Below are 11,006 nucleotides of genomic sequence, written 5' to 3'. Positions count from 1 at the left end.
CGAGAAAATAGTGCAATAATGAATGAATGGAAACCCAAAATATCTGTAAATGTTCATTAAAATTCATAAAATTTAATAAAAAACAAAAAATACTTTCCCCTATGAGTTGTTGTGTGCCACTGAGTCAGAACCAGCCCATACATAGCTGGCCTTCCAGTGGGTTTTCAGTCAGTAAATTACATGGGAGGAGATTATTCATCTTTCTCTGGTGGAGCAGCTGGTGGATTCAAACTGTGACTTTGGGATTGTAGTGTCACTTCTTACCCATTCCATCTCTATTGCTCCATCTGCTCATCTAATCTCTAATCCTTTGCTGTGTCACCTGTTGTTTTCAGGTGAAATCTAGAAGACTTCAACTCCTATCGACTCCACAGGGTCACAATGAGTTGCAGGTAACTCAATAGCACATCACAACAACTACAACAACAACATTATGATATCTTGGCAGTTTATAAACTTCCGACTCATTTTCTCTACATTTACTCATAAGAAGTACTGTAAGGACAAATATGGAAATACACATCTATGATTGTAAAAATATTAGCTCAGACTAGGAAAGGTAATACTGTGGACAAAACTTTAAGTTCCTATTCTTGTATTTTCAAACTGTACACAAGATACATCACTTTGAGTGGGACTCTCAAATATAATTATTAAAAAGCTGTTACATTAAAAAAACCCCACCATTCTGAGATATATGCATACATAGTCTAAATATTATTTTATAATTTTTTCAAACAAAAATCTTTCTTTTACAGACTACTAATAGTAAAAGTAAAGTCATATGCATCCACAAGGATGTTTATTTAGGTCAGTAATTCTCAAAGGAGTGGGAAGTAGAACAGGAAGACTTGTTAGAATCTTGGAGTGGAGATAGCTAGTTACAACTATAATTAGTACCAGTGACTACAAATCACCCTTTTATAATGCAGTCCTTTCCACCAACACAGAATTTCAAATCACTAACTATAGTGAGTCACTACTGCAGGAAGGATTATATCTTTTATCTTACACATGTTAGGATGGAAAAATTATTAAGAACAGCTGATTGCACTTGCAGCAGCTGGAAAGAGATTTTCACGGGTCCATTGCTGTTATAGTTTGTTAAGTGCCATGGAGGCAGCACAACTCATAGTGACCTTACGAACAAAAGAGCTGAACGCAGTTCTATCCTGCGCCATCCTCACGTTTCCAGACACATAAGAGCCCATTGCATCAGTCACCGTGTTGTTCCACCTGGTTGAGGGTCATCTTCTCCTTCTCTGGAATACTATCTCCTAGCCACATGTCCAAAGTATGTGAGGTGAAGCCTCAGCAATCCTGCCTCCAAAGAGCACTCTGGCTGCACCCTTTCCAAGACATAGCTGTTTGTTCTCTTGACCGTCCATGGGATTTTCAGTGTTCTTCTCTAATACCACAGCTCAAAGGTGTCAATTATTTTCCTGTCATCCTTACTCACTGGGCAGCTCTAAGAAGTATAGCAAATAATCAGAAATACTATGGCCTGAATCAAACACACCTTAGTCCTCAAAATGACATCTATACTCCTCAGTAATTTGGAAGGTCCCTAACTGCAGATTTTCCCAGTGCAATGTGTCTCCTTATTTTCACTTACATAGAAAATTTGAAATTCAATTTATAAAATTAAGTAACTAGGTTCAATTTTTGATCTATTTATTACGTTATGGGTTAACTACTAATTGTGAGTAAATTTCTAATTTTTACAAGGAAAAAAATGAAGAATTGAGTTTAAATGGTTGAGATGCTAAATCACTAGACCATTTAGTAAAGAGTGAAAATAATTTTCCAAGGCGGCTATAATACCAAACTCAGCAAAATATTCATTTTGAATTATCATAAAGAATCTATGTGGAAGAATGGAGTTAGTCCAGGTTTAAGAAACATCTTGCAGTAAAGAAAAATCAACTATTTTATCAGCAACTTTAGAATATACAGCTGCTAGAAATAGCTAGGACACATACAAGTGACAAGAAAGATTCTTATTATTTTTAATTGGAAATATAATATTGAATATTTTGCTTCACTTACTTAAAGTACTTAGTATAAACTTAAAAACGTGTGGGAGAAAAAATACAATTCTAAGTACAAAAAAGTATGACATAGCCACTCAAGTGAACAGAAGTGCATACCAACTGCTTACAGATTTGAACAGGAATCACTGAATTCTACTTAGGTACATCATGCCAAGTGTGTATGAAAAAAACAATAATTTCATGGCAGTGGAGCCAAGGGAAATATCTAAGATTTTTTGATACATATCAGAATAGTAGTGTAAGTGTTGATTTATGGATAACTAAATAATTAATGCCAAAGACATTGTTAGAATTAATTCTTATTCCTTTAAATCTGGAAACATGTTAATTCTGTATCAAAACTGTGTGTATGTATATATATACACACACACACACATATATATATATATAGATATAGATGATGCAGACCATGTTGAGGGCAATTATATTTTTTCATAAAGACAAAAAACCTCTATGTTCAAATAGAGATCTCTTTTTTCCTTTCATATACAAGATAAGTATCTAAATTATTTTAGTCACGCTGAATTCTGCAAAGATATTGAGAGTAATCATTAGTCTAGTTAATGAAAAATGTCCAACTGGTAAAATTCAATTCATTAGCATAAAGAAAAATATATGATTTCATACAATACCTGTAGTGATAAAGCAAAGATCTATTTAATTAAAATTGCAATACTGTGTCATTATGACAAAATGACCTCTTTAATTCTATTAACTGACTACCGCTCAAAACGTTGCCTCTCCCTAGAAGTACTGAAACACTGGAAACTTATTCTTCTCTGGATATAAAATTCCATAAGCAAAGACACTTAAAATGGAATTGAAATAAAAAAAAAAGTTGCAGGAAGCCTGGATGAGTGGTGTTTCCTGAGAAATTTAGCATCTTCATATAACAGATACCTCATTAATTAGTAAAAAATCTTGTCGCCAAGTCCAATTCTAACTCATGCTGCTGCTGTTGTTTCATGCCATAGATTAATAGCTCTATGAACTCATAGCTCACAAGTTTTCAGAGGCTGTAAACTGCACAGAAGGAAACTGCCTATCTTTTTCCAAAGTAACAGCTGGTGGATTTGAACCTCATGCCTTTGCACTGGGAGCACAGTTCTTTACCGTAGGCCACTTTTCCAACATAAAGCAAATTTATAAAATAAGGTAGAGCTGTCCCCTACAGATTCCATTTTACTTTATGGCAGTAAAATGCCACATATTTTGCCTATAGGGTGATTGGCTAGTTTGGACCACAGACCTTTCAGTTAGCACCAAAGCACTTAACCACCGCACAACAAGAGCTTCTGCTAGTACTAGCTGTAAAACCACTGGCCAGATCAATAGAAGATATAACTCCCAAAGCTCAACTCAGTTTTTGATTAAGAGGTTCACTTTAAAATTTGAAGCAAACTACAAAGACAAAAAAATGCTGATAACAAGAACAGGGTTCTCATCTATCCTAAAGATGACAAAACTGTATTACAAGACAATATTTTAAGTCTGTATGTTCCCTTTATAGAGCAACTCAAGATTTCAGAGAAATTACCTCATTACATTTTAGGACACATTTGTGAAGAGTTGGGTATTATCTGATTTTCTTTTTTCCTAAAAATAAGCACAAAGCAAGAACTAAAGGTACTTACTCTGTTAACGACATACTTCCCCATTCCAAATCTAGTATTTTAACTTACGAGGAAAGCTGCACAAGAAATTATGTTATCTGAAATGCCTCAGGTTGTTTTGGGGGTTTTTAAAAAATGTTTGGCTTCCACAAGACTTGAGTGCAGAGACAGCATAATGTCCTCAGATACTGAACATCTTTTATTTAGATTTGGAACACAGCAGGCATCCATTATATATTTATTGAATGAATAAAAGCTACCAATAATAGCCAGCAATTATTATACTCCATTCAGAGAGAACGACCTGATGACCCGCTTCCATCAAGATGACAGCCAAGAAAACCTTTTGCAGCCATTCTTCTCAGTCACACAAGGTAGCTATGAGTCTTAACTCGACAGCACCCAATAACAACCACAAGGAATTACTGTAAGCTTATAGATCAAGTGCTGTGCTAAGTGTTTTACATACACCATTTAATTTAATCCTACCAGGAATTGAGTGACTTAAGTAAACTATAGCTCTTCATTTTACTAAAGAAGCTATTGAGGTCTTGGTTTAAGCAATGTGGTAAAGATTACCAAGTAAAAAGGTGACAGTTTGAACATAAGCTGCCCAACTTTAACTCAACGCAAAAAGAGCAATTAATGGGCTGTGAGAAATGTACTCGTTTCTTACTAGATTCTTGTCCTTCTGATAAGATCTCCTATGAGTGAATGAAAATTTCTTGCAAATTGTGTCATTTCTTGTCAGCTCCTAACATAGTACTTTACTCATATTGCTGCTAGTTGCACAGGGCCTATTTCAACTTACCGAGACTTAGTACGTCACAGACTAAAACTCCTCTATGGGATGTTCTAGTCTTTTTCACATCAGTACTGCTAAGTGGGCTTGAATCATCAACTTTTAGATCAATTCATGTTTCATCACTTAGAGACTTGCCTCATTGTTGATGTTATATGCAAAACTGGAAGCAAACCATAACGTCAGCAGGTTTCCAGAGGCAGTAAATCACACAGGAGGCGCATGCCCATCTTTCTCTGGTGGATTCAAAGTGCACAGTTTAGGGCTGGCAGCATCGCTCCTTACCGCTAGGCACCTGTAGCATTGGGTCAGAGTCGACCCATAGCTGACCCAAAACTGTCCATCCTTCTCCCAGGGAGCAGCTGGTGGATTAGAACCACGTGCCTGTGGAACTGCAATACAGCTTCTTACCACTAGGTCAACTGAAATCCTCACCATTAGAAAGAACAAAACAACTTGTTCCCTTCAAATGATGTGAACTCAGAGTGCATTGATTAAAACTGCCTCAAAGTGTTTTCTAGGCTGTGATTTTTATGGAGGCAGATTGCTATGTCTTTCTCTCACAAAGATGCTGGTGGATTCAAACCATCAACTTTTTGATTAGCAGCTGAACACTTAATCATTGCACCAGCAGGTCTTCTTTTACCTACATAACCCACAGCCATCATGTCGATTCCAACCTACAGTGACACTCAATCAGGTTTCCAAGGCTGTAGAAGACTGACCACCATTCACCCATGGAGCAGTGGTAGACTCAAACTGTCAACCTTTCAATTAGCAGGTCAACACTTTATGTTCTACACCAGCAGAACTCGTTATAGTCACATTGTTGTTGTTATGTGCTATTGAGTCACCTGCGACTCACAGTGACCTTATGCACAATAGCCCTAAACCCTGCTCTATCCTGTGCCAATTTTATTGTCTCTGACACACCTACCTCTCCATTAATCCAGTCACTGAATCAATTCATCTCATTGAGGGTCTTCCTTTCTTACACTGTCCCTCCACTCTCCCAAGCATGACATCCCTCTCCAAGGACTGGCACCATCTTGCAACATGTCCAATGTCAGACAAAGCTTCAGACCCCTTGCCTCTAAGGAGCAGCCTGGTCTCACCCTCTCTAGGATGAACCTGTTTGTACTCCCAGCCATTCATAGTATATTCAATACTCTTCTCCAGCACCACAGCTCAAAGGTATCAATTCTTCTTCTATCATTCTAATCAGTGTCTAACTTTCTGATGCATAGCAAGTAATTGCAAAGACTATGGCCTAGTCACATTAGTTTTCATGAAATAACTGCTGAATTGAATTAAACTAAAAGCATATACACAAATTTGGTATATTGTCTTCAATTCCGTAATGAATGGAACCTGCAGAAAAGCAAATTCCAAAGCATCACCCCAGACTGACTGAATCAAATTGGTGTTTTATTTTAAAAAAACAGGCATTCTTACAGATAGTTACGTTTGAGAATTACTGTTTTAGCTTTTATCATAACTGTGAGAATCAAACGAGTTCAGTAATGTGGAAACATCAAAAAAGCACCATATCATCTCCATCATCATTGTAAGAGTAAATTATATACCATGAAAAAAAAAAGTGATAAAAGTCCAGATAAAAATGTACATGAACAATTTGTTGTCATTGTTGTATGCTGTCAATCTGACTGCTACTCAGTAGCAACCCGCCACACAATAGCTCTGAACCCTGCCCTAACCTGAGCTAATCTTACTCTCTCTAACACACATACCCCCAATACCCCAGTTACTGGGTCAACCCATCTCATCCAAGGTCTTTCTCTCCTTTAATACAATATTGTTCTTTTACATATTATAGTACACATAATTTACCAAAGATATCTTAACGGCTGCTGAGTTGAGTCCAATTTCACAGCAGCCTTGCATCAAGTTTCCAAGACTATAAATCTTTATAGGAGGTATCTATCCTTCTCCTATGGAGCAACTGATGGATTTGGAACCCACTGACCTTTCCAACACTGTCAGAACATATAACACACTACACTACCAATAACTCCTTATGTAATATTTAACATCCATGAATCCTGAGGAAAAGGTGACTAGAAATTTGATAATTTGGCCGTGTAGTGGTTCTGACATGTTACACAGGCTTCTTACCTGACCAATGTCCAGTGGAGATGCCCGATCTATCTGTGCAGGTCTCACTTACAGGTCTGAAAACAGTCTCCCATCCACCAGTAGCATAGCGCCAATTCTGCGATTCCAAGATGAGTGTTCGTTGGGTGCCATATGCAATCATGAAGCAATAGACCACATGATGGAGTTGACAGCCATAGCCACAGCCTTTGTTGATATTACACACTAGCTTCTTGGCTTTGCTGCAGTCCTTGGGATTCTGATAGGGAGGAAGAGAAGCTAAAATGAAGGTAAACTATACAGAGAGCTTGATTTATTTTTGCAAGAGACAAGTGTCAAAAAGAATAAATCAAGGCTGATACAGTATATCTCTTATTAAGCAAAGAAACTACTTTAAAAATGTCATTTCAAAGAACCCAATGAAAATGTTATGTGAAAATTTAGGGAGATGGAAATGTAAAAGAACAATTACTTCGGAAACATAAAAAAATGTGGTATTAAGCAGTTACATTTTAAACTGCTCTTTCGTTTCTTTACTACATGTAAGATTGCTCTTCTTTGAATTCAAAGTTAAATGCATTGAAATATTTATGGAAGGAGTGAAAGATCTTGTTTCAGCATTCTGAATCTTTCCTATTAAAATTAAAATTATTTTAATGGGGAAAAAAAAGACAATTTACTGACTAATTCCATTAGTCTCTAGAGTTCTACTTGTCATAAACATATTAAATAATTTAAAATATCAGCCATAGACATTTTTTTTTACCCAATCTGGAAGAAAGTTACTAACAATTTTCACAACTGTACGAAGACCATTTTGTATATTGGCTATCTCAATAACATTTTATTCTATTTTTCATCAGGAGACTAATTTTTCTAAGGTTTAAAGTTGTCAAAAGGCAGACAGGAAAGGGATAAGATGCTTAATATTATCAAATATTGGATGTAGTGGAGTTATTTGGAGCTCTGGTGGCCTAGCGCCAAGAAGCTGCACTGCAATCCCAAAGGCAAATGGTTTGAATCCACTGGCTGCTCCACAAGAGAAGGACCCCGTGCAATTAACGGTCTCTGAAAACCTGCTGGAGAGTCAACTACGGGTCGGTTCCAGTTCATCGATTCACAAAAAAGTGGAGTTACCTAACTTGAGTGTTTGGTTGAGTTTGTGTTTTTGTTTTGTTTTTCCATTTCGAGGTTTCAATTCTGTTTCTATTTCTATAGTAGTGGTGGTTGTTATGTGCCTTCCAGGTGAGTATGATTCACAGCACCTCTATAAACAACAGATCAGAACCCTCTCCTATCTTGTGCTATCCTTATCATCTCTGACATAGTTGAGCCTATTGCTGCAGTCACTATATCATCTATCTCATTGAGGGTCTTCTCCTTTGTCGACCTCCACCTTTCCTAGCATGGTGTCTCTTTCCAAAGAATAGCACCCTTGTCGCAACATGCCCAAAGCATGTGAGATGAACCTTGGCTATCCTTTGCCTCCATGGAGCCCTGCTAAATAGCTGATTTCTGCATCATTCAATACTCACATTCTTTGGGACAAGATAGCATGCTGGGAAAGGTGGAGGATCTGAGAAAGAGTAGAAGAATCTCAATGAAATGGACTGATAACAACGGGCTGGAGCATTTCAGAGCTCATAAGGATGGCTCAAGACAGGCATGGTTATGATCTGCTGCTCAACAGGCTACCTCCTATGAGTCTTAGTTGACTCAATGGCACGTAACAACAATGTGCTCTTGTTGTAGTGCGCCGTCAAGGGAGAAGTCATAGCTGACCCACTGGCAGGCTTTCAGAGGCAGTAAATCACAAAGGAAGAGACTACCCATCCTTCTTCAGGAAAGCAACTGGCGGATCCAAACCATGTACCTTTGGGATTGCAGTGTAGCTTCTTATCACTAGACCTCCAGCTCCCAATAATAACAATAGCATTGCTAAGTATCCCTGAGCATTTCAGTTATTGAATATAAATATGTTCTGGCAAAGACTTTTTAACCTGTTTTCCAAGCAATGTTTTCTCTACAAGGAAGAAGGGATATGTTCCCTCTATAAACAGAATCTTTACTTTCTGCATACAAGGAGTCCACGTAACTAGTTTTCAAATTATATGAGGCTAAAATAGAGCAGTCACCAAAATATCCAAAACTGCAATGCTTTTTCAAAGACCACATCTGTTCGTCGAGTAGAAATCAGTATCTGACCTTGAAACTGCTACCCTTCATGGAACCAGAGCTGTTCACAGGTGCCTCAGCCTAGGGCTGCATGGCTTTAGGCCAGTGTTACAAAGCTCTCAGTCCTGCTAATTAGGGTTCCCCTCTATTACTCCCAGTCCTCTAATAAACTTGGGCAAAGGCTCTTAGCTCTGATTCTATGAAGGGTAGCAGTTCCAAGGTCAGTTCTACCTCATGTCGGGGATCTGGTCTGAAACACAAGAAGAAGTGTAGACTTTTGTGTTTTCAGATAATGCCCATTTGGACCCAGATACTGATGGTTAGAAAGAGTTGACCAGAACTCAAGCAGATGAAGGTAAGACATTCCATGCTGTCAGCTAGTGTTAATTGCTGCAACCTAATGGCTTGGTATAACCTGAACTCTACTTATGGCTACAGATGCTAAACGTTCTAACTGGAACCAAAGATTCCTCAGAGAAAGAAACATGCTTATTTCTTCAGAGTACTGGTTTGATAGGAATGGGCAAACTAGAAACTGGCCATCTAAAATGGGGATGTTGAAGCATGAGGCATAAATTGCTGGCTTAAAAATTTTCCTGAGTATAGTTATTGTGTATTTTAAGGGAGAAAGTTAATTCTTCAAATAATAAAGTTAATGGTTAGAAAATTCAGAAACTGATCTGTGGTATTAAGTGTTTCTTGTTCAAAATGCTTCCCTATTCATGGACTTAACAGTGTTACCATGTAGATGGGTGGGAATATGCCTTTTAGCCTATCTTCAAGGGGATTGGCTAGTCTCACCAGTCCACAAGGGAATTGGCTAGTCTAACCATTAAATTGAGCAAATCCATCAGCAAAGGATAAACAGGCATGGAGTAGGCACCACTCAGAACATGAAATTGTTGCACCAGACAAACTTAAAGCGGCAATGTCAGCTAGACTTATAGCAGTAGCAGCAGTGGCTGAAGCAGAGAACCAGAGCCCTGACATGAGATAGAAATGACCTTGGAACTGCTACCCTCTGTGGAACCAGACATTATAGTCAATGTTAAATGGTCTTAGCTTAAAGTAGAGAGCACCAGAGGAATGTCTATCTATATTTCATTGACTATGCAAAAGCATTTAACAGCAATCAGAAAATAAGGAAACTTATCTGCAGTTAGGGACCTCTCTGAATTTTTGAGGAGTAATTATATTAGTTTGAGGACTAAGGTATGCCTGGATTCAGGCCTTGGTCTTTCCAATTGCTTGCTATGCATCTGAGAGCTGGACAATGAATAAGGATAACAGAAGAATTGATGCCTTTGACCTGTGGTGTTGGAGAGAGCACTGAATATCCCATAGATGGCCAAAAGAGTAAATAAAATATGTCTTGGAGAGGGTGCAGCCAGAGTGCTTTTTGGAGGCATGAATCATGAGGCTTCACATCATATACTATGGGCATGTTGCTAGGAGAGGCTAGTCCTTGGATCAGGACATGATGCAAGGAAAGGTGGAGGGTCAGTGAAAGAAAGGATGGTCTTCACCCAGGTTGACTATTGTGGTGAAACTGCTGCAATGGGCTTTTGTGTGTGTCAGGAAGTGTGAGGAGTGCAGAGGACAGAACAGGGTTCAGATGTTTTGTTCAAAGGGTCCCTATGAGTCGTACTTGACTTGATGGCACCTAAAAACAACAACAATTCCTTTTTACAGTATATCTTCATATTAAAAGTTAATTATTTAAAGAAGGCTTTTGGTCACCAGTCTGGGGCTATTCCCAGGCTGGGAAGAGGAGTGGAATGGTCAGATTCTGGCAAGGTGTGTTTTCTGGCTTGGGGTTAAGACTAGGGGGTGGCTATTGTTCACAATAGGGTGTGAGTTGATTGGATTTGGCTTAGTATTTAAAAAGGATTTTGGTTTCTTGGGCCTGTGGCCCTCAAGCCTGTTTTGTGGATCTCCCAAATAAAAACAGGCTTGGAGGTAGGAGTGGCATCCACCTCCAAAAAAAGCTTGCCTCTGGAAACTCTATGAACTTGGGAAATAAGAAAGTTTTATGTTCAAGACTTTCATTCATAGGGCTGTACTGGGTCATCTAAGACTCAGCAGCACTTAACAACAACATCTTAATATGGAAGAAACAAACAGCTATATTCATAAAGTTAAATCAACAAAAACTTTAACAGCAGAATTTGAGTGTCCATGGTCTTTGCAATCGCTTGTTATGCATCAGAGAGTTGGACAATGACTAGGGAGGACAGAAGGAGAGTT

The 11,006-nt window shown here is 38.2% G+C and overlaps 1 protein-coding gene across 2 annotated transcripts in view; it reads right to left on the bottom strand.

Annotated features, from left to right (window-relative positions):
* Positions 1 to 11,006, bottom strand: part of FUT8 (fucosyltransferase 8 (alpha (1,6) fucosyltransferase)) — a 253,505-nt gene that overhangs the window by 68,287 nt on the left and 174,212 nt on the right. For both annotated transcript variants that reach the window (XM_006891810.1, XM_006891811.1), the window contains one exon: positions 6,606 to 6,843. In XM_006891810.1, the coding sequence (XP_006891872.1) occupies positions 6,606 to 6,843 (238 nt within the window). The remainder of the gene's footprint in view (positions 1 to 6,605; positions 6,844 to 11,006) is intronic.

Source organism: Elephantulus edwardii, unplaced genomic scaffold, assembly GCF_000299155.1.
Source record: "Elephantulus edwardii isolate Elephantulus edwardi_28Jun2011 unplaced genomic scaffold, EleEdw1.0 scaffold00104, whole genome shotgun sequence".
In the NCBI taxonomy this organism is placed as follows: Eukaryota; Metazoa; Chordata; class Mammalia; order Macroscelidea; family Macroscelididae; genus Elephantulus; species Elephantulus edwardii.
Note: the sequence above shows the minus strand (reverse complement) of the source record. Positions and strands in the feature narration are given on the sequence as shown.